Source organism: Fundulus heteroclitus, chromosome 5, assembly GCF_011125445.2.
Source record: "Fundulus heteroclitus isolate FHET01 chromosome 5, MU-UCD_Fhet_4.1, whole genome shotgun sequence".
Classification (NCBI taxonomy): domain Eukaryota; kingdom Metazoa; phylum Chordata; class Actinopteri; order Cyprinodontiformes; family Fundulidae; genus Fundulus; species Fundulus heteroclitus.
This window is the reverse complement of record NC_046365.1, coordinates 12,344,666-12,368,444: the sequence shown is the minus strand read 5'-3', so window position 1 is coordinate 12,368,444 and position 23,779 is coordinate 12,344,666. Positions and strand designations below refer to the sequence as shown.

Here is a 23,779-nt window from a genome sequence, read left to right as displayed (position 1 = left end):
TACCATTTTATAAATATATCTATTTTGTAATTCTGAATTTAGCTGCACTGTGTTTTAAATTGAACTGAATATATGTAACTGAGTCCTAAACCCTCTGTATCATCGGTTGGTTTATGCTCATGGTTTTCTCCAGGTACTCTGGTTTTCCATAAAAAATAAGAAGAAAATTCAGAACAAACACACACACAAAGTACATGTGTAGGGAATAATTTGAGTAAAAAGGGGGCAAAAAAAACAAAGAAAAACAAAGAGATGCTTTAGTATGGTACGAGAATACAAATTAGTGAAAGGGTGAACTAACCTGTACACATCCATCTCATTAAGTCATATTCTGGCTGCTGCTGAACAGACATGCTGCTTGTGACTTATCAACTGGGGTTTTCAGCAGCATTAGCTTAAGAATAATAGCAGGTGGTGCTCCTTCGGTTTTTATGTCATAACTACATGGATTTTTCTAAAGTTAAAATATCTAAAAAAAAGCCCAATTATACTTTTTTTTGTAAGTCAGGGAAAGGCCAAATAGCCTTCTCTCAGTCAGCTGACTGGCAGTGACGGATGGGGAAACGGCAGCAGGAGTGACTTTATGATGAAAACATTCGTAACTCTGGTTTCCACCATAAGGTTTTACAAGAACAACATGAAGACAACCTCTCAGGATTTTTAAAAAAATGCATTTCTTTTAAACACTTGGTTTACCTTGATATTCTTCACTGGCCTCTGTTTATTAGTTATTTTCAGATCTTAGAAAAACATCATAATGAAAGTTTTAACACCTTTTCAGTCTCATTCACTTTCACTTTTGATGCGAGGAGGTGTTTAGTTGGTGAATTTAACTGCATTTTTCTACAACTAGGATTCAACTGCAGTACATATAAAGGATTTTGATTCCTAGCTGCATTGCAAAGCGAATAACCCATCTGAATTCAAGCAATCACAATATTTACATTTTGTTTTATACTTATATTGTCAGAAAATAACAACCTTAAGTCCCACTTCAATTGCATTTCTTTCTGAACTGGGAAGTTCTCACACAGGCCTTGACATTTTCGTTTTTTTGCTAAAAACAAAATCCCAGCGATTAAATAAAAATTATTTTCAGGTATCCTATCGCACTCTTCACGTCAACTGCTAATGTTTTTCCCCTTGTGTCGTGACGTAAATGGGTACCCATGTTGTTGCTAACTTTGCGGTCTCTTTTTCTCCAGCCTATTTGTAGCCAGCTGCCGGTTTGCCTGCGTCTCTTTCCTGTCCTCTTTTTTTCTCTCCAGCCAGCCGAGGCAGACGGCCGCCCCTCCTGAGCCTGGTTCTGCTGGAGTTTTCTTCCTGTTTAGAGGAAGTTTTCCTCCCCGCTGTCGCCCTGTGCTTGCTCAGGAGGGGAGATCAAATCCGATGACCACGTTTGAGGAGATCTGCTGGAGCCCCCTCTGGAGAATCGCCACCTTAACGTGGTGGAGGGGTTTGAGTACCCTGATGATCCTAATGGCTGGCCTGTCTTGGGATTCCACTCCTAGTTGGGTCTCCAATGAGAAGACGGCCTCAGGGGAGGGGTCACACTAAGCGCGATTCAAAGACATCCTGAAGGACCCCCAAAGGGATCTGGTACTTTCTCAGGGATGGCTGTTCACTCTCTTGCTTACTTTCTTTAATTTTGACTTGGGTCGATTTTTCTTTATGCGTGCACGTGTTTGTGATCATTTATTATTTATCCTTTTAGCTTTTTAAAGGTTTGAGGGAATCTCTGAAAAAGGGGACCATACTCACTTTCTTTCATTTTAAATTACTGTATTAACAACCACCAAGAGAATAGCCCTGAGGAGCTAAAGACAGATTGCTGTATGGTCATTTATTGATGCAAATTGCAGGATGTGTCATTTTGGACCTGAGCGTGAGAGAAGCCACTCAGATCCCCAAGCCAGGTCCCCATGTTTGCATGCCAGTTTATGTCAGTGTGGATTAGTGGAGTAAACAGAGAGAATCAGGGAAATAATAGTTCAAAAGAGTGCAAGAATTATGTTAAGCAGAGCCTGAATCTGGACTCTGTCTGTGTGTGTGTGTCAACACCACAAGATCATGACTGTGTAAAAGATTAATCTGCCTGTGGGCAGGGAACCTCTCATGCACAATTGTGCGCAGGAAGAGGAGGGTTTCTGGGATTTCACTGTTGCATTCGAAATAACAGAATAATCATTGGCAGTTCAGTGGATTTTGTCTTTAAAGGGTATCTGACTCGGCCAAAATCTAGAGCTGCATTTAAAGGAGGAAAAGCGGGTGCATGGTCCACAGCTGAAACAGAGCAGGTGCTATCTAGCCAGTGGGTTTTGGACACGCTGGGAGATTTCGGCTGGCGATCAGGTAAGCGCGGGTTTTCAACACAGGCCACTGGTGCAGCGCTGCTGCAGGGATGCTAAATGAAAGGTGGGTCTGTTTAGTATCTGCAGGATGAACTTTGCTGTTTAAAGCCAAAGAAGTTATGTGACATAATTTTAGCCTGTGGAGTTCTGCACGATATTGTGCAGGACAGTGGATTTGATTTTTTTATGACTGACTATGCCAAAGAAAGAAATGACCGGGGGCTTCTTTTATAAAACATTGCATAGAATCCTGATCAAAACTGTATGTATGCCAAACCCCAGAAAATTGTGTTTTGCCAAGCTGTTTTATTATTATTATTATTATTATTATTAAAGGCAGGAACGCCATAGGTCCTAATGCTCCAAACGAGGGTTATCGATTTCGCTGACAATCTCAAGAATGTTTATAAAACTAAAATCATAACATAATAATGCAGACAATTGTTAACAGAGATTAAAACAGTAGTCAAAAATAAATGACAGCGTCATATTATATTTTAGCCAGCAGTAGCGTATGATATTCATTAATATCTCTCATTTTCAGTTTTGACAGTTATTCGGTATTACCAGCCTTAACCCTGCTGTGGTGACCATAAGCAAAGGAATAAACAGAGTATGGAGAGGTTGAGAAGCGCGTAGTTTCTTTCTTCGCCTCCAGATGGCAGCAACACGCCTGAAAGTAGTTTATCAGCAAAAAAAAAAAAACACAGAAGAAAACCCCACAACAACTGTCATGGCCGCCTCCTGCTCGTTCGTGTGCTGCGGAGAGGAGAATGAATCCGATAAAGCAGCTATTGGTGAATATACTTTAATCATTCCGCGTTAGGCCATAGGCTCTGCGTTTTGACTACAATTGTACCATTTCAGTTTATCCGAGGCTTAGCAGCCATGCTAGCATGTTACAGAGACTCGTGCGCGCACACGTGGGCGCTCGCTCGCGCCAGCTTGCCTTCAAAGACTCTGTGCTGGCAGTTTTTCCCCCCTCTCCTTTGTCGCACCAGAAGCTAACAGCTGCTCTCTGTATGTTTCTGTCGCACAGTCCGCTTTTCCAATGGCTGCGTCAGCAACGCGGACCCCCTGGAGTTCAGCACGTACAAGCACACAGACGAGAAGAACCCGAGGAAGAAGAGCAGGCGCATCCTGGTGAGGGTGGAAGCCGCCGGCGGCCAGCTGATTTCTGCCGCTTCCGGGTTGTGTTTCCGGGCTGCTCATCATGCGTCTGTCCTGTTCTGTTTTCCTCTGCCGAGGTGGCCGAATCAGACCGGCTGAGTTATGTTGGCCAGAACTTTGGAGCGGAGTCAATGAAATGCAACACTCTCTGCAAGTGAGTAAAATGATCATGTTTGGTCTGAAACAAATGATTTTGGAGTGCCTGTTTTAAACGATCTGTCTGCTGTGCTCCATGGTCTTCCTGAGTCCATTTGTCCTGTAATAATCTAACTGCTGGGTTTATGCTGCAAAATATAATGCAATATTTACTAATCCGTAAACTTCTAAAGGTATCCGTCGCTCTGGATTTTATTTATGGGTGTCAGAGTATAGGGGGCTACAAAGTATTGGCTTATAGGTGCCGGATATAAAATCGGTTCACATTTTTCAGATTTTTTAAATTGCTAAGAAATTCTGAAAGGCCTCCATCCTTTTCCTTCCACTTTCTTTATGAGCTACTGTATGTTGGTCCACACCATAAAATAAACTGTGGTTGTAACGTGAACGACTTAGCAAAACGAACACAAAAACGGACCAAGACGCGTTGTCCCCGTAGACAGTTCAGAGGCTTTAAACGTAACGTTGGCCGTCTCCTCAGATATTACGTTGGCGTGCTGAACAAGCAGACCATGCAAATGGAGGTGCACAACGCCGTGCTGTTCAACCTGCAGCCCGTCATCCCAGGTAAAGACCACACACACACCGGTATCGATTCAGCATCCCTGAAAACCGGCCAAAAAAAAAAAAAACCTGTAAAAGTGATCAATTGTTGTGACTTCAACACCAGGGGAGACAGCAGCTGCCAAAGCTCAGGATACGTCCACTACTACCTACAGAGACAAGGTATGCTGCTGCCGATTTATCGAGTAATTCGAATTAACACATTTTTTTCCAAGATTTAATGCTTTGGAAATGGGGTTTTATTTTACCAACGCACTCATTGGGCTTCTATGAAGAAAATGCTTAGTATATGTTTAGGAACATTGTCAAAATATTGTAAAGAGGAAACTTTTATTTCTTCACCATACTACAAAGCACTTTAATTTACTTATTTTTTTTAAGTTAGTTTTTAGTTACACAAGTGAAGCCTGTTTTTAGCTCATTGTATAATACCAGCAGCAGCAAACATTTAGTTATATTATCATTGTTTACAATGGCAGAGCCGCCATCTTGTTTTACAAGTAGGTTTCACAGCTTGCATTCAGTTGCACTTTGAATTCAGGTGAACTCCCAGACATAATGCTCGACATAAAAGCAAGTTTTTAAAATAATTTCTTTTTGTGAAACAAAATTTTTTTTATTAATCAGATTTGGTTGAATAAAATAGGTTTTATTTTTAAGCCATATCGCCCAGCCCTGGAAGTCATGTTTAAACATTTCGTTTTCCTCTTCAGGTTGACATGTTGATTGAGGCGTTTGGCACCAACAAACAGAAACGAGCCCTGGTCTCCCGCAGGCTGAACCAGGTCGGCAGCAACGCCCTGCACAACGCAGTGGCTAAGGCTGCCACCTCAGTGATCGACAAGAAGGGTCTGGAAGGTGAGGTTATCTCCTGCTCTGTCAAAAAAAAAGGAAGAAAAGATCACAAGTTAACACAATAACATCTTAGCAGCTTAGGTTCTCCTTTCTTCCCACGCTCTGTGGTCACTTTACCAGTTTTTGGGGTTAATTTCTCTCCTCAGCTCTCCAACAGGAAGTGGCCGAGACAGAGTCCCAGGGGACCGTGGCGTCCCACCTGCCTCCCTGCAACCCAAACGCAGACAAGCGAGAGGATGTTTACCCATTTGATGAGCGTATCTTTTGATTGCTTCCTGTCGGTGTGCGCGGAACTGGGGTTATGTGACCGTAGTTTTATGTCCAGAGTCAGCGAGGTTGTTTCGCCCCTTAACTCTGACCTCCTCAGTCCTGAGTCCCATGGAGCTTGCTGCCTTGGAGGTGCCCGGATCCAAGATGGCGGCACTCACCCCAGAGGAGCTGCAGAAGATGAAAGACGAAGGAGGGTAGGGCAAACAAAGTGCTCACGCTTCCTGAAACGTCTAGGGCGTTAATGTTTTCCTGCATGATGAGATTTATTTGTTGCTTGAAGGTCCCTGAGCGTTGTGAGGCATTTAGAGACCATGCCAACTGTGGGCGAAGCCAGAGAGAGAACATCGCGCTGCGCCTTTTACCTCTCCATGCTCCTCAAGATGGCGAGGCAGAAGAACGTCCCACACAAGTGTGAGTAAATCGGCTTTGCCTCTGCTTATCCACACTGGAAGGTTTAATCGTCCAGCCCTAGCGAGTGGTTGTGTCAGCAGACAGCCTATGATATGATTTCCTTGTTCTTAACTGCAATTATTGGCCATATTTTTAATACTATTATTTCAGATTTGTCACGTTTTTAATCTTCATTATTTTAGGATGTGTTATTGTAGATTGTTTTAAACCCTATTTATTCTACCTTGAGAAGATTCAAGATTTTGAAGTGTACTATCCAAATATAAATCATTATGATGATGATGGTCGTTTTTCTGTGACTTTCAGCGGAGTTAGAGGGGGACATAAAAATAGAAAGTTGCCGTAGTAAACATTAGCAAAGTACTCAGTAACTTAAGATGGTGTGAAGGTATTGGTTTCAGCGATTTAGCACAGAAACCCAGGAGAGCCATGAGTCAGCCGGAGGTTTTGTCTAATCCGGCTGCCTGATCGTCACTCAAAAAAAAAAGTTAAACACGTTTTTCCCCAGATAGATCCCAAAAACTACAGTCATCGGAGCAGAACAACAGAATGAAAGCCTTTTCTGCCGTAACATTGAGCTCTTTGTTTTGCTTTGCTTTCCATTCATGACGGTGTTTGTGTGCAGTTGGACAAGATGAAGGCTGCCCTCGCATCATTAAGAACAAGCTGTTTAAAACTTTCACCGTGGAGACTTTCAACAACGGGAGGTATGAGGATGATTTATTCATTTGCACCACTTTATAAAAACCAGAGTTTTCATTCTGAAAACCAAACTTGTTTTAAATATAAATGTAAATCTTTTTAACCTTTTTTTTCTCTTATGTTTAGAGTGCAGAACATCGTGTCAACATCGATGCGGGTCAAACTAGCAGCGTACAGCCTGGCTCTGGTGCTGCACATGGGTCACATGACGGCGGACCTCTCCTTACTGCATCGTGATCTTAGAATCACTGAAGCCAAGTGAGTTGATCTCTTTCTCTGTGATAGAACAAAGTATTTGCACCCTTTCAGGTTTATTTTATTTAAATTTTTTTGCTTTATTTTTTTTTGTCTCGTTCAGACTTTAATATTCAAGCACTGATAACCAGAGTACATAGAAAAAGCAGTTTTAAAATGGTTCCCTTTGCTAATATGGGAAAAAAAAGCTACCACATGTGGAAAAAGTTACACCCCCACCCGCCCCACACAGGTAAATTGTAAATTCACCATGGTTAACCACATTATGAAGACAGAAGACAAAGAAACTTAGTCCCCAAATTAAAGTCTGATAAGGGGTGGAACGTGGGATCTAAACAAGTTATTCTGAGAGCCTGTTACTGATCACCCACCCAGGATGTCACAGACGGACCCAGAGCGACATCTAAAGTCCTGCAGACCTCAGTTGCCTCTAGTTAAGGTCAGGGGTCATGATTAGGGCTGGACGATAATTCAATAACGATATATATCGATCGATAGACGTATTGTTCAATATAAAAAACGGGGGTCAATAAAAAGTTCAATAAAAGAACAGTGCATTTTAGCCTATCGTGTAGGTTAATACTACAGTCATTGTATCCTCCCAACCAATGACAAACCCAGGAAAGCGCCATCAGCCTTCAGAGAGTTCAGAGAGCACGTGTTCTTTTTTCTTTTTTACCACTTACAGTTTTCGTAAAAAGTTGGTTGAATAAAGGGTTGTTTGAATCCATTTATTTAAAAATAAATGGATTCAACAGCATAAATGGCCAGGGCTTCATTTAAAATGTATATTTTTAATTTTTTAGATATCGATATCGACCAATATGATTTCTATTTTTTCGATATGCTTTTTTTTCTATATCGTCCAGCCCTAGTCATGATTGAACAATAATGAATAAATACAAAAAAAGCAGGCAAAGGTTTGATCCTTCGGAGAGCTCCATCTCCAGAAATACAGATGACAAAGAGGAAAGCAATATCTCCTCCCACATTTGGATAAAACACCCAATCCCCAATGGGTGAGACAACAGTGGAACTTTTTCAAAAGCACGTCCGTTACACCTGGAGCAGAAATAACAGCATATCAAATGCTAAAGTCATACTGGCAATAAAAGGGTAGGCAGTGTCACAGTCTGGGGTTTGTTTGCTGCCTCAGGAACTGGAAATTATCCTTTCACACGGGGCAAGGTTGATTCTGATAGCTTTTCTCTTAATCGATAAACTTAAACTGCAATTTGCAATCACTCAAGTTCAGCTTTGTCTGATGATCTGAATCGTTTAACTTGAAGGAAACCAGTAAAGGAGCAATACCTTTAATAGCATCGTGTGTATGTGTGCCATGCCAATGGTTTTCTGGCTGGGTCGACATCAGATTTCTAAGAATGTTATCTAAACTTCAGCACTATCAGTATAAGATGGTTCTCTTTCCTAAACAAAACCTCTGACCCACTTCTATACAGGATGATCGAGGTTGCAAAGTCAATGGGGCTGTCTATGATTAAGCCGGCGAGGACCAAAGGGAGCGATGCAGTGCTGAGCGACGACCACAGACAGGCCACCGTCGTCCTGCCCCTGGTCAAGTACGATCAGTTCGTCGAGCGGCGGAAACGCAGGAAAATGCATTGAGGACTGTGGAAAAAAACTTAGAGACGCTGCAGGAAATGGAATCATCACAAAGAGCTGTTTATTGTGTTCTGTAGACAAATAAAAGTGGGTAGCTTTTGAAGTTGCAGATCTTATTTTTTTCTGGTTACCTGCTGAGGATGTAAAAAAAAAAAAAAAACAAGCAGACTAACAAGCTGTAAACGACCTCTAGCTGACCCAACATCCAGCTTTAACGGATAGGCACATCTGTAGACTTCACATATTGCACACTGAACATCATCTTCCTTCGGTCCGGTTGCAACAAAGTGAGTCCCTGAAACCAGAAACCCACCTTAAAACAACACACTGTGCAAGAGGTAAAAGCTTAATATTGGCTTTTTGTTGCATATTCACTTCATACGATCGTCTCTCCTAACCCCTTGCTACAATATTTTTGATTTAAAACAAACAAAAAAAAAAAGTCAAGAGGCAAACGAGATAATCTCTGAAGCCTCCTCATGCTGCTGGGATTTCTTAAAGTGCACATCCTACACAGAAACTATCGGAAGCGGAAAGACAAGTGTGCAGTGGAAATAAAACGCCATCAAGATAAAGCTTCAGTGGAACATGTCTTGGTCAAAATGTAGTGCACAGGCATTTTCTTATAAAAATCCCCCCCCTCAATGTCCAAAACATCACCTCTACTTACTGAAGCAAAGGTGATCTGATGAATCCTCCGACAGTGTTCTTAAAATCACGAGCTTCGCCTGAATGAAAAGGCCCGGTGCTTCATTTGGACCGTCAGTAGTTTAAAAAGCGACGAGTTCGGGATGAGCTGGAGCCGCTCGGCCAGCGAATCACAGGATGGAGCAGAACATGCTGCCGCTGTGGCAGCCGCTCTCCACGGCGGCGCCCACTCTGGTGGTCATGGAGATTCCCAGCCGGGAAGGGTACTGGGAGGACGAGAGGCCTGCGGGGGAGTTGGCCAGAGGGCGAGGAGGGGGGTTTTCCAGCACCCAGGGCGAGGAAGATGCACCACTAATGATGTGAACACAGAAACGAAAAGCATAATTAAGCTACGCTGATTCTAATGCCCGTTTTATCTCGCCACCAATTAATTTTTGTGATTCGGACCTTTGCTCTTTAGGGAAACGTCTTTGATCAGCAAATGAATCATAGCTCAACACATTATGCTACAGTACAGTCAAAAACGATTTCATTAGTATTTTTATTTATTTATGGGATAAAGCGACAAATCAGTGCAGTGGAGGAGAAATGATACATAGCTTTTAATTAGTTTTCAGAAACATGCATTTTTATTCATACCCCCCCAGTCCAGGAAGTCTCTGTTGCTACTATAGACGGGTGTTTCTGCCCATGCTTTGTTGTAAAACACCCCAAGCTCAGACTGAAAGGACAGCCACAGATTCACATTTTAATTTAGGTCCGGGCTTTGACTGGTCCCTTCTTTTAGCTTTTATCCGGACCGTTCCGTTGCAGCTCTGGCTTTCTGTTTTGGGTCGTCTTGCAGGGTGGCGAAGTTCTGGCCCAATCTCAGGGCTTTTGCGTCGTCTAATAAATGTTCTGCCTGGATTGCCCTGAAGTTGGCTCCATCCGTCTTACCATGAACTCTGAGCAGCTTTGCTTTTCCTGCTGAAGAGGAGAATCCCCACAGCAGGATGCCGTTCATGCGACCCAGATCCGATCTTTTTGCCCCTATCCAACCCATATCTGTCTTTATCACGACAGTGTGAACGGCGTCACCACACAGCAGCAGCAGTTGGCGCTCCATAGAAGACTGTGCTGCTTCCTTCTTACTTAGTCTTGCTATGATGTGGTTTTAATATTGTCGGCTCCCATTGCTCAACAGCTTTCTAATAATGAGATATTCTGGCCAATATGCGTGTTTTTTTTCTTTCTTTGAGGGTAATTTATTGAAACTTCTACAAACAATTACATTCACCAATACTTTTGCCAACAGCGCGCTGCTGTGTGACGTCTCTTTCTGTTATCTGCGCATGTGTGTCGCTTTGCGGGTCTTGAACCGTTCAGACAGCAGTATGATGACAGCCACCTCAAAAAAAAAAAATCTGATTTTCAGCAAAAAATCGGATCTGAGCATCAAGAGCTGCAGTGTGACTTTTTCCTGCCCCCTCCCCCCAAACAAAAATGTGTCAAAAATGTAACTTTAATGACAGCATTAAAGCAGTCGTTCTGAAGATTACCCAGAATCTCACCTAAAATGTATAACATATGTATGGGTTCATTTATACCAATGGTTTCTAACAGCTAGACCGTTTCAACATTGCCACACTTTAACCATTTAATATTAATACAAATGGCTTTTAGCCCGACTCACTGACAGGCACAGGTCTAGCGCATGAAATCACAGTGAAGTAAAATGTGAAAACCTTTGAGAGGTACAAATAGTTTACTGCTTATGAGTACAAAAAGGTGTGGAGCAAAGGCTTTATATTTTAGGGTTTTACAGGTTTTTCCTGTCCTGAAAATTTGGAATATTTTCTATTGAAGCAGAAACAATTTAACTATAGGACAGAGTTTTGTTTTTTTGCAGGTAATCCTATGAACGTCTTTGGGTCTCGTTCCCAAATTCAGCACAGTTACATTTAAAAGAAGAACTCCTTGAGTCTTGGGTTGGAGGTGGGGCATTCTCACACTGACCGACTCATTTTCACCAGAAAAGGGAATTTTCTTTGTACAACTTTACAGCAACATCCTGACACTTTGAGCCAGTTACCTTACACCATCTCTCAGGAACAAAGAGAAAGCTGGCAGCTAAAGGACAGACGGGTACAAACTACAAGAACAGTTGCACTGACGCTGACCCAGTGTTCAGTTTCTATAAACCGATATAACTGAATCCACTCTGCTATGAAAAGACCAGCAGGAGCTGCTTATTTTGATATGCGAGGAACAGGAAAAAAAAAACCCAGCTATTTTTCACTCGGTTGCTTGGTTACCTGTTATTAGGCCTTAGAATACTGTTGTTACGCAACACACAGCTTTCATTTCCAGCATCCGTGTGTAGGAGGGGTTTCTTGTTTTCTGGGTGACCCTGGAACAGGAGATTGTCGTGGACGACGCCTTTCACTGGGCCCAGCAGAGCGATACCGAAGCCCTGCGCCGGTTGGACACGGTTGCGAACTACCTGAAAACCAAAACCATAGAACTTGACTTCCTGCGTGCGAAGGTAAAGCCTTTCACGTAAAACAGTCGTTTTCTGAAAACGAGGCCGACGCCGTCTCACCTTGATGTCGGCGCTCGCGGACACCTGGATGCCGTATCCACAGTTGCCGAGCACGTCGTTCTCCGCGATCTGCCCGCTGCCGCTGAAGCGCACGCCGTGGCCCCGGTTTTCATAGATGCCGTTACCGCGGAGCTCCACTCTGCAGTCCTTCTCCACCGTGACGCCCCCCCGGCCGTTCTCCACCACGCAGTTGGTGACGAGCCGCGTCAGCTGAGAGCTCTGCAGCACAGCAATGCCCGGGCCGCAGTTCCTGTTCACGAGGTTGGCAAAAACGTTCAGGGCCTCGCTGCTCTTCACAAACAGGCCGACCGCTGCAGAAAGGCAGAAGAAACAAACAAAAAAACAAAAAAAAAAAAAACGGCGAGAGTTATCCAGGCTGACACCATGGGGCTTTAGAGAACGTATTCACAAGTTTCTTTCTTTTCCACATTTCTTAACATTACAACCGCAAAGTTCATTGGATTTTCTTAAGATTGTATGTGATCGACCAACACAGGGTTGGGCGTCGCGGTGAAGACGAAGCAGCATTATACATTTGCTCTGATACCCCCACATAAAATCCCTGTTGCTTTCCAGTGTTGTAGTACTCGAGTCCGAGACTCGAACTCGAGTCCAAGTCATTAGCTAAATTTAGAGACTCGTGACTTGACTTGGACTTGAGCACTGATGACTCGAACTTGGACTCGGACTCCTACATTCAGATAATTCTGACTCGGAAATTGAGAAAAAGACTCGACTTTTTTTATATCATTAGGCTATAATTATGTCATTAGAATATTATTTGGTGTATGATTTTAATATATAAATTATTAGTGCAATGTGGTGGAGTGTGGATTTTCTTTTTAGTTTAAAAACATGTAGGCTATGCTTACTTTAGTGCGGAACTTGGACACGACTTGATCAATAGTGACTCGACTCGGACTTGACTCAGATTTTTTTTTTAATGACTTGGACTTGACTCGGACTTGAACACTGGAGACTCGAACTCGAGGCATAGTGACTTGACTACAACACTGTTGCTTTCAGAAGTCACTTAACTCGGAAACAGTGTGTATCATTTATCGTCTCTGTGAAGGCCTCAGAGGTTACTTAGAACATCAGTGAGGAAAAAAACGGGTCATGCAGAACAAGGAAAAACAGCAGACGGGGGAAAGTTGTGGAAAAGTTTAACATGAGCGATATCCGCTGTGCGAGTCAGAAAAAAACTGACGTTTTTCACCAGCCTGAACGCACCAACCCCCCCCCACACTGAAACACGGTGGTGGCAGCATGATGCTGCGCGAACGCTGTTCAGCACAGGCAGCGCAGCTTGTCGGAGTTATCGGGACGGGTGGAGCTAAACCCGCTTCAGCCCTGGAAGAAAACCGGTTGGAGGCTGCAACAGACGTGAGAGCGGACAAAGAAGAAAAAAAACGAGGGGAAGCCCGGTGTTTAAAAGGGGGCGCTGCATTACCGTGCCCTGCCCTTCTGTTGGTCCGTCACAAGATATTTCTGGTTGTAACGTCAGAAACGTGCAAAGGTTCACAGGGCATGTGTGCTTCAGCCACGCTCTGCGCCACACAGCTTGGTACCTCCATTGTAGCTCACGCAGTTGCCCTCCATCAGCGCCACGCTGACGGAGCGCCGAGCGGAGTGGCGCTCGTCCTCGCTGTCCAGGTCGCTCTCCCAGGCGAACAGTTCCCCCTCTTCGTTGAAGTTCTCCTGGCCTTCCCTGTTCTCTCCTTCGACTCCTCTCCTTTCCCCGTTTCCCATGTCTCCCCCTATCCCTTCCTGGCCAGGCCAGTTCCCCTCCCTGGCTTCGATGGTGTCCGGATCCTTCCTGCAGAACACCGCCAGTCCGTACATGCAGTTATGGACGATGTAGTTCCCCAGGAGCTGTGGTAGGCTGGATGACATAACCCACACGCCGCAGCCTTTGTTGCCTGTACAAATGGAAGGGAAGGAGAGAAGGGTTTGAAAGCCAAGCGGTTTAAAATGATACTCTAAATACGAGGCAACGTTATCAGGCTGGGAGGACGTACAGTAGACTTGATTTCCCTCGATAAGTCCACGGCCCCTCTCCCCCACCACCACTCCGTCGGAGTAGCCGTAACAGATGTAGTTGCTCCTCAGTATGGGGTCACCTCCTCGGCGGATGTCCACTCCTCCCCACTGGTTCTCTCTTATCACATTTTCTGGAATAAAAAAAAACACGGGCATCAAGACTGCAGTTTTAGTGGATTTGGCTAAAAGAAGTGGCGCAGAGCCGCCCACACCGACCCGTTATCAGTCCTCTGCCGTTCTCGTTTACAGCTATTCCTGCCGCCTGGCCCTGGAAGATGCGATTCCCACTACGGGTAGACAGAACACACTCCATTATGTTGCAGCTTTTCAAGTTTGGATAAGCTTAGTTATTAAGAGCACCCAACAATAGGGGGTTTTCACTGACGTCACTGGCCAACTTCCGGTCCGCCATATTGGGTGGCACACTTCCTTATCTCTAGTTGTCGTACACGTATTATCGTATCGCGAATGGATAAGTACACCAGCACGCTAGAGCGACCAGATAAGGACGTATATCTGAGGAAATGTTCCGTGATCGACCATATGGACCCGTATGCCCTCCACGGTGCCTTGTTTAGCCGTAATCCAGATGATTGGCCAAATGTAGAGCACGGCGACATAGTGCATTACCTGGTGTTCGGTGAAAACCCTCTGCACACTCTTGAGGAAATGAGAGCTTACAAGGATCTAGAGGCTCACAACCAGTTCACATCTGGTTATGTACATCAAGGAAATCGCCATCATACGTGGACGGGTGAGTTTTAATAAGATGGTAAAAATGTAAACAATCCGACGCAAATGTGTTGCATGCTTCTGCGGTGGCTGGCGGCCGGCGGTGCGCGAAGGCGCTTGGCTGCAGGGCTGATCGACGCCGCTCGCGGCTTTAATTATTTAAGCAGAACAATGACCAGTGCAAAATTAAGTTGTATTTACCGTATTGGCGCCGGTAGGAGCTGCAGATCATAAAGCCAGCAAACAGTGGGAACACAGCAACTCGTTCAAAGGTAAGCTGCGCTCAGACGGGCTGGCACATGCTAGTTTAGTAGCTGCTAACCGCCAGTGCTAACAACCACTCACGCATGTAATGGACTTTTAACTTGCTGCTATGTGTTTCAAACGTTTAGAACACACTCTCATTGACATCGGGATACTGTGGAAAGTTATGTTCGGTCTTACAGCCGCGATCCAAGCGAGCCGACGACTCTTTGTTATCTCTGTAACTCGTTCAAAGGTAAGCTGCGCTCAGACGGGTTAGCACATGCTAACCGTTAGCGCTAACAACCACTCGCGCATGTAATGTACTTTTAACTAGCTGCTATGTGTTTCAAACGTTTGGAACACACTCTCATTGACATCGGGATACTGTGGAAAGTTATGTTCGGTCTTACAGCCGCGATCCAAGCGAGCCGACGACTCTTTGTTATCGCTAACAGTTGTTCTCCATGGTTGCGCCTCCAGGCAGGAAAGCGGTGGAAAATTAATCTGTTTCTATGTTTTTCCCATGGCGATCATGTGTTGCGCTGTTACAGCCCACAATACAGCAACGGTTTACCATTGTTGAAATCAAGTTAAGGTGAAATTAATCAAATTAAAACAGGGCTGAGAGAGGGAGTACAGTACGCCGTAGTAATAGGCAGTAGAGGCGGCGGAGGCAGTCAACACGGCAGCCGCGGAAAGTAATAAGTCATAACGCCCAAGCCCTATTATTAATATATTCTTCTTACATGTTTTAAATACTTAACAGTTAATTACCTGTGACAAAGTGAGCACCGCAGACTCTGGCGTATTCCAGCTTAACACCGTCCAAATCGGACCTGGATATCCGTGTCAGCCATAGGTGACGGCGTTGTTCAGAGAGCTGTTTTGTTTTTTCACACTGATTCACTATTACGGCTGGTAGGCGATAGAAAGAGCGTTGTTCTCCACCTCCACGGGCCGTGCAACCAACCATTAAACACGTTTTCCCCATTGTTCACTTCCAATACTGCCTAAGGCGTCATACAATGCAGGTCAACGGTGCGAAACGACTGCCACCCAATATGGCGGACGCGCTGAGTAGTCACGTGAGCGTGACGTCAGCTGAAAACCCCCTATTCAATAGTTTGTAGCAACTTCAGCAGTCAAGAGTTTTTTTTTTCCCTTCTTTACAACATTGTTCAAGTTTATCTGTGCTTGCATTCATTCACACAATGTCTTAGTGTTGTACAGCGTTTAAAAAATAAAAAACTTGATTCTTTTGTTTGTCAGTCATTCTGTATTAGTTGTGCTGCTGTGGTTGGGATCATTGTCCTGTGAGGGAAACCAATCTGAGCAAAGCTTTAATTGGACCAATGGCCTCACACTCGTCTCTAGAATACTTTCCTACACAGGGTCGTTCACGATTTAGTCAATAACCTCTTTTACAAAACATTACGAGGACGTGGGGTTAAAAATCAACCTGCCACTCCGAGCCGTCAAGTGTAATCAGAGCCCCATAATGACTCATCTGGTTAGTCGACTTTATGGCGAACGCGTTTGATGCAGAGAAGACAGAGCTGCTGTGCGGCAAGCTGGAAGGCAGATTTAAGGCAAGAACGCACCAGAACCACCACAGGGTGCAGTGCACCACGCACAGAACCACTTACTCACACGTAAAGGATGCCTAAATAGAAGATGTCACTAGACCTCAGCCAATGGCAGTTCCCTCAGTAGTGTTGACGCCTGAAAATAGCGTTTAGTGTTTTAGCCTTCAGAACAGGGTTGTCCAACGCTCCATTTCAACCCTGCTGAGTTCACTCCTCACTTCCTTTGGATTCGGCAATCCCCGTTTCATTTCTGAAAGCTCCCATGTAAGCAGGACTTGATTGGCGATTTATGAATGACCAGAGACACCTTGGAGAGCGGCTTTTCCACGTGCCTTGATGCCAGATCTGCTTTTTGAAAGATCTGACGTCTGCAACGTGCTCCAATATCGTGGCTACACAAAGCAAGCTCAAATCTATCATTGAGCTAAGTTTACTCTTTGTCTGGTACCATGAAGAACATTTTTATTCTTTAGAATATGCAGTTAAATAAGGGGAAGAAAGGGAGGTTATGTAGGATGTGTCTGGAAATCCAATGGATGACTCTAGGCAGTTACAAGGAGAACGACGCTTGCCTGTCTGTACGGTATACAAGTGTAAAGTGGACTGCAGAGGGGATTCTGGCGTCTATTTCCGGAAATGGGTTTCAAAACAAAACAAAAAAAAACTTAAGGCTTTAGCATATCAAGTTGTGTTGGACAATTTTATGCTCTCTGAGAAGAGCTTAGGGCGATTCCTTTGTGCTCTAGCATGGCTAACCAGCGCACAAAACAAGGCCCATAAGGTCACGAATCAGTGAGTAGGGTGTGGGAAAAAAAAAAAAGGGATGGAACTGCACAAAGCTCTGACCCTAATAGGACAGCCTCTTTTGGAAGGATTTAGAACTGAGACTGAGCCAGCCTTTCTCATACAACATCAGTGTCAGAGCTCACAAATGCTCTCCTGGAAGAATGTCAAACATCCCCGTAAATACATTCCCAAACCTTGCACAGACACTTCCCAGATGAGTCGCAGCTGTCATGGCTGTACAAGGGTTCACCATGGCCTCACGAAAGTCTCAGTAGTAAAGTGGATTAGTCTGTGTGTGTGTTAATGTAAGTAATCCTATACTTTTTGGCACTATAGTGTATTTCAACGTACTGAACATGTAACTGAGTGGACATATGGGAAAACTCTTTGACAACTTTATGCTTAGAAAAGCAAATAAAAAAAATAAAAACAACTTTTTTCCTGCCTGAAGATGAACGAAAACACTTGGGAAACCACTCCTGAGTGAGGCAATCAATGTTTATGCATGAAATGGCAACCAATTGTACAAGCGCCATCACATCCAAACATTTGCGGTTCGAGATCCAAACAGTTCCGGGTAAGATGGATGTTTACGCCGTCCGACTTACCTCACCACTGGATTCCCGCTAAAGAGAATGTACACACCGGCTTCTTTGTTGTTATAGATCAAGTTGCTCCGAACTGAACCTTTCCCATTGCCAAGGACCACAACGCCAGAACGCAAACCGCTGTGTATCTTGTTGCACTGTGGAGCGGAGGACAGAATTTCAGCCTGCTAGTCTCCATTAATTTCAGTGAATGAGAGTCAGCGCTTAGAAATAAAGAGGCGAAACCAAGGAGTCTTTTTCTACACCAATTGGTGAGTTACCTTTCTGTAAAAAAAAAAAAAAAAAAAGTAACTTTAATAGATTTACCAGAATGATGGGGTTAGCCCCTTTTCGGATGTCCAACCCAGCCTCCCCATTGGAGTGGATGTTGTTTTCTGCGATGAGGCCCTGAGCAGATAGGCGCAGAAACACGCCTGAAGCACGGCACTCGCACACCTCGTTTCTCAGCATCACAATCTAGAGAGAGAGAGAGATCTTTTAAGGGTATGGATGCTTATGTAACCAGGCTGATGCATTATTTTTTTCACTAACAGATTTGTTTATTTATTTTGTTGAATTATATTGGATAAATGTGAGGTTAGATGGGGAGAGGGTGAGAGAGAGAGCGAGTGAGCATCTCAGGTAACAACTTAAGAAGGAAACTGCTCTAAATTACTAATGATCTGAGCGCTTTAACTTGGTCTTTTCCCACATGGGACTTTTGAGATCTGAATGTGTAAAGAAATGTAGTGCTTCTCGACACCTCTGTAAAAATGCTTTGTTTTTGTGATGTAAACTAAAATCAATCAATCAATAAATAATAAGACTTTGACACCAAAGTTATAGTTGCAAAACTTTCCCACATGTGACACCTTCCTTGTTCAATTCAACCTAAAAACAAATGTAATTTATGGAAAAAAATAAATAAGTGTGCACGGCCATAAAATAATACCTTGCCGAACTGATCTTTGATAAAATTTTCACATCAGCAGCACCCAATATCGGCACTTGGTAATATTTGCCCAAGCAGTTCTAATAATCTATGGGATTGTGAAGACATCTCTCGTCTACACATGCCTTGTTAAGGTTCCATCCCGGTTAGGCCGTTCCAAAACTTAAATTTGCCCCTGATAAAGTCACTCTTATGCAGATTTAGTCATTCTTGAACTCACACGTGAAGCTGCGAAATACATCTCCAGCTTTGTAGCTGGGGTCTATGCTTTCGGTCTAGACAGTCGAGTATTAAAAAAAAAGAAACTTTTCTTCTGAAGAATAATAACCCCATAGCATAATCCAGCCACCACCGTGTTTCACTGTGGGAATTAGTGCTGCTCAGTGTTGTTTTTGTGCCAATCTTCTCTCTTGGAAAGGTTGTCCAAATACTTAGTTTGGTTCCTTTGGACTATAATACAACCTCCCACACAAACATGTTTGTTTAGTTTTTTGGAAGGCTTGTGTCAACCTGAGTCCATCTATATAGACCGTACAGGCTATTGTCTCACATAGAAAACACAGAGACTTCTCCTCTTTTCCAAGAGTTTTGACAAGTGTCCAGTTTTCTAATGTCGCGCTGTTGTCCCACGTTTTCTCAGATTGTCGAGGACTGCCGTCATTGTGCCACGGTATAGAAATATTGCTATGGAACTTTTTGTACCCTGCTGCTGACTGATACCTTTGCACAACGCGGTCATTCAGCTGCTTTATAACCTCTTTGCAAATTATGGCTTTAGCTAAAAGCATGTCAATGTGGGAAACGTTGAGAACGCAAACCAAGACAGCAGAACCTTCCTTTAGTTTGATGAGATTCGATATACTTGATGGGGGACGTAGACTTAAGGAGACTGAATTAAAAAAACTGAATCAGTTGGAGGGTTTGTACACAGATGCAGAGAAGGCTGGAGCTCACCTTTCCATTTTCAGCTATATCGTGCAAAAACCTTGTTGGTATTAAAGATTAATACACATTTTTTGCTTGTTTTTCAGTTGGATTACAGAGAAAAAAATGTCACATGGCTAATTTTTTTTATACCAGAAAACTGTGCCATTCTATTTAACGGATTTGAGAGAAAAAAACAACATAATGATTTTATTTACTGTGGAGTGCTGGATGCAGCGGACGGCGTAATTCAGGCCACGGAACACGTTTTCCTCCAGCCGAGCTTGTCCATAGTTTGACAAATGTACACCCCCCTTCCCGTCCCGAAACAGGCAGCGCCTGAGGATGCAGCCGAGGATCGACGATGCCAGCATCTGAGCCTCGGGGTCCCTGTCTAGCTCCTGCTGAAAGGTGAGGGGCTCGGGGGTCACACATGGCGGGTCAGGGGAGGAAGCAAGCGGCACGGAGCCATCGGCGCGCGTCTTCAGTAGATGGGACAGCCCGTGGTGGTCATAGGGGATTTTGTAATCCAGTGTAAAGAGCTTCTGGGTGTTGATAATCCCTTCCTGGTTCTCCTCCTCGCCGTCGCTGTGCTCGCCGTCGCTCCAGCCGTCCTCAATCACTGTGCCGCGACACGTCGCGTCTCCACCGGCCTGTCTTTTCCAGTCCTCCATGTTCACGTTCTCCTTTTTCATATTACCCCCGGCAGGGTCAGGCTCACCGGCGGAACCGCCCTCAGGCCCTCTGGGAGCGCTGTTGGACCGGGACGGGAACGTCCGAGCCAGGGCAGCCAAGTGCTTGCAAGCCCAGTTCCTCTCCGACGCCGGGGGGCCCTCCACCGTCACAGAAGCCGTGTCACTTCCCGAGAAATCGCAGCTGTCCAGCAAACTGAGGACGACGCCCAGCAGGTGGGCCGAGCTGCCCTGGGAGAAGGAGCAAAAACGAGCCTGGCACGTCCCGGGGCCGCGGATTAGCAGCTGGGCTCCCTCAAAATTGCAGTTGTCTAGTTGAACGTGGCCCCATGATGTCTAGAGGGGGACAAGGACAGACACGTGGGTTCAGATGCGCTAAGCAACAAAGGCAAAACTGTTATCATGAAGACAATTGAAGTAATAATGTTACAGTTCCTCACTAAAGAATCCACACTACAATTGTGTAGCGATAAGAAAATGATCAATGATTTCTACAAATGTAAAAACCTAAAAAAAAGAAAAGAAAGTGCTGCATGCAATTGTTTTTAATCCCAGTTATTAAGTCTTGCGCCATATTCTCAACTGAATTTAGGTTGGGGCTTTGACTGGGACCTGCTAAGACATGAATATGCGTTGATGAAACCTTTCTGTTGTCTCAGCTGTAGGTTTAGGGCCATTTTCTTGCTGGATGGGGAACCATCCAGCAGGAAAAGACTGGTATTAAGTCTTTTGCAGCAGGTTTTCCTTCAGAATTCCTCTGTATTTAGTGCCATCCATCTTCTCAACAACTCCTACTGAAAATTTCTTTCCCACAGCTTGATGCTACCGACACCCTGTCCCCTTGAGAGATGGCACGTTCAGACTTCTGTAGCATGTAGCTATCTAATCTGACCGGAGCACCCTCGTCCATGTCTGCCGTGGGCGCCCTGCATGGCATGTGGCAAACCTTAAGCAGGATTTCCAACTTCTTTCCTCCTCCCACAGATCCATAAGGGCCAGATTTGTGGCGTGCACAAGTACTAGTTGCTCTGTCTGCCACTTCTCCCAGCCGAGCTGTGGATATCTGCAGCTCCTCCACAATGTTCTCAAACAAACCTGCCATGTTTTCACAGAACAGCTGGATTTATACTGAGATTAAAAAAATACGCCAGTGGAATATTTACCACTTAGGCGACTTCTGAGGGTGACCGATGGCATCGGATTTTATTTCATGGTATATTTTCTAAAGGGCTTAGTGTCTATGAACGACACACTTCTCAAATTTGGTTTTGTAAAACAAAAAAAACAAAAAAACCCCGTGAAAACCATTTTCCTTCCACTTCAGGATCATGCACTACTTTGTGTTGTGGCAGATGAAACCATAACGAAACACTGGTTTGTGGCTGAAACATGAGCACATGTGGAAATGTTCACGAGGGTATATGAACATTTTTCCGAGTCACTGCGTGACGAGCGGCTACGGCACCTTGTAGACAACCGTGGAGAACCAGGGCGGCATGAACACCAGGTTACACAGCCTGGCAGTCTGGCACTGCTGCTCGATGCAAACCAGCAGGGCCACCTCGCCCAGTCGCCCTACGCCGACCAGCTCCACGGGCACCTTCAGTGCCACCTCGGCCTGCTCCTCGTACACCCCCGGATGGAGGACCACGCGGTCGTACGGCCCCACTACGCCAAGGGCCCCGCGCAGGGTCTCGAACTCACACCCGGGGCCCACGTGCCAAACCCTGCGGTCCTTTCGCCTCCGGAAAAAGAGCAGGCAGGCGGACGACTGGAGCTCCTGGCCGTTGCGGGTCCAGGTGCGGCTGGCGAGGGCGTGCTGCTTCAGGGCCTCCCTCCAGGACGCGGGCTCCAGGTGGGGCTGACTGGGCCAGTTGGGATGCCGGCACTCGGGACAGCCCAGGCAGAGCTGCCTCCAGCGGGTGTTGTCAAGCGAGAAGATCAGCTCCCTCCAGGCACGGCACACCTGGCAGCAGCGGCCCAGGTCAGGGAGGGGGAGGTAGGCCAAGATTACCCTCCACAGCTCCACAGGGAGGCTACCCACCTCCATGGCAGCAGATACACCTGGAGACAGGGGCACAGACGCATGTGCAGTTAAAGCGATAGGACACAATTATAACACAAACACACCTGATCACTGAGCTGATGCCATAACCGTGCTATTCTGCAGGGGGAAACTACAGTGGGCGTTAAGCCACAACATGCATTCTTAATATTTGATAAGCCTCATCCAGGCGCCCTGTTCTCAATAAAGTTGCCGTGAAGGACAAGGATGGACAAGAGCCACGAAAGGCGCCGCTAGTTATTGCAAGTTATTGCGCAACTGCAGTTCGCCACACACACGACGAAGGAGAAGAACGAGAGGAAAAGCTTGCCTTTTCAGCAGTTCGCCATAGTTGCACGGATCAACACATGTCGGCTCGACGTTTGCGCCAGCCGTGTACCGAGCCCGGCGCTCCGGGTCCGCCCGATGGCCGCCGGCCGGGGGAGTCCGCTCACAGCCGCCGCCGCAGCAGCTCACCGCAGCCCGTCATGGCTGCAGATGCGCCGCCGAAACATGGAGCTCGGAGCCCGACGGCTTGCCAGTTTACGGCAGGAGGAAAACACAGATCTCCATCTTCCGCTTCCAAAAAAAAGTGGGCGTTTACCTTTACGACCTCCCGCCCCCTCCCCCCTCCCTCTTTTAAAAACATATAAAATCAGAACACAAGCCTTTTCTCTCTCTCTCTCTACTGTGGTATTAAACGGATGAGTTGCCATTAAAATTTGGTTTGATTTTTTTATTGTGTTTAAAAGGGAAAAATATTGGCGTAGAGAAAAGAAGAATTGGCCCGTTCGTTCATATTACTGGACAGGTATGATCCTGTGTGGCCCACAGCTCAAAACAAATATTGATGAACAAGAGCAGAGACAATAAGTCTAACACTTTGATGAGTCAGATATTAAGGATACAAAATTCACATTAAGCAGAATCTGTTTTACAAGAGTTGGTTTCTGCTGTACATCTTCTCCGTCCCCAGAAAGAGCTGGGGTCTCATCCATAAAACTTTGCGTGGAATCCAGCAGGGCTGGATGATAATTCTATAATATATAATATTATATATTTATATATAATATATATCAGACGTATATCGATGATAGAAAAAAAGGCCAATAAAAAGTTCAATAGAACTGCAGTTTTTCTCCCTTGTGCATTCTGACCATGTTAATTATAGCTAATATTATAGTTATTACATCCTCCCAACCAATCACAGACCCAGAAACGCTTCCTCTCATTGAAAGAGTTCAGAGAGCACACGTTCATTTTTAAAAACTTGTAGTTTTGGTAAAAAGTTGGTTGAATAAAGGGTTCAGTTTGGATTCAGTGTGTGTGTGTGTTCTAAAACAGGTCCCTTCGCAACAGCATAAAATGCCCAGGGCCGCATTTAAAATATATGTTTTGAATTTGTTTAGAATTATCGATATCGATCAATCTGATTTCTGTTATATCACTATGCTTCTTTTCTGTATTGTCCAGCCCTAGAATCCATGCTAAACGTGTACGTACGTCAAGAAAATGTAATTGGCGTACGCCTAAAAATATATTTAGATTTATAAAACCATGCGCACGCAAAGAAGCACGCAATTGTCCTTTTAGATCACAGC

At 44.9% G+C, this 23,779-nt stretch overlaps 2 protein-coding genes across 2 annotated transcripts in view; one reads left to right on the top strand and one right to left on the bottom strand.

Annotated features, from left to right (window-relative positions):
- Nucleotides 1-22,777, bottom strand: part of fbxo10 (F-box protein 10) — a 38,703-nt gene extending 15,926 nt beyond the window's left edge. The window contains exons 1-4 of the mRNA XM_036136919.1: nt 22,510-22,777; nt 21,600-22,198; nt 19,661-20,470; nt 18,001-18,043 (exon numbers count right to left, since the gene is read on the bottom strand). Of these exons, the coding sequence (XP_035992812.1) occupies nt 18,001-18,043; nt 19,661-20,470; nt 21,600-22,184 (1,438 nt within the window). The 5' untranslated portion in view covers nt 22,185-22,198; nt 22,510-22,777. The remainder of the gene's footprint in view (nt 1-18,000; nt 18,044-19,660; nt 20,471-21,599; nt 22,199-22,509) is intronic.
- Nucleotides 3,030-8,460, top strand: polr1e (RNA polymerase I subunit E). The gene is made up of 12 exons (XM_012865521.3): nt 3,030-3,148; nt 3,391-3,494; nt 3,599-3,675; nt 4,159-4,244; nt 4,348-4,403; nt 4,955-5,099; nt 5,243-5,353; nt 5,464-5,560; nt 5,647-5,777; nt 6,403-6,484; nt 6,606-6,737; nt 8,195-8,460. Exons 1-12 carry the CDS (start codon nt 3,085-3,087, stop codon nt 8,358-8,360), a joined length of 1,251 nt encoding a protein of 416 aa, XP_012720975.2. The 5' UTR covers nt 3,030-3,084; the 3' UTR covers nt 8,361-8,460.
- Nucleotides 22,778-23,779: the final 1,002 nt, after the last annotated feature.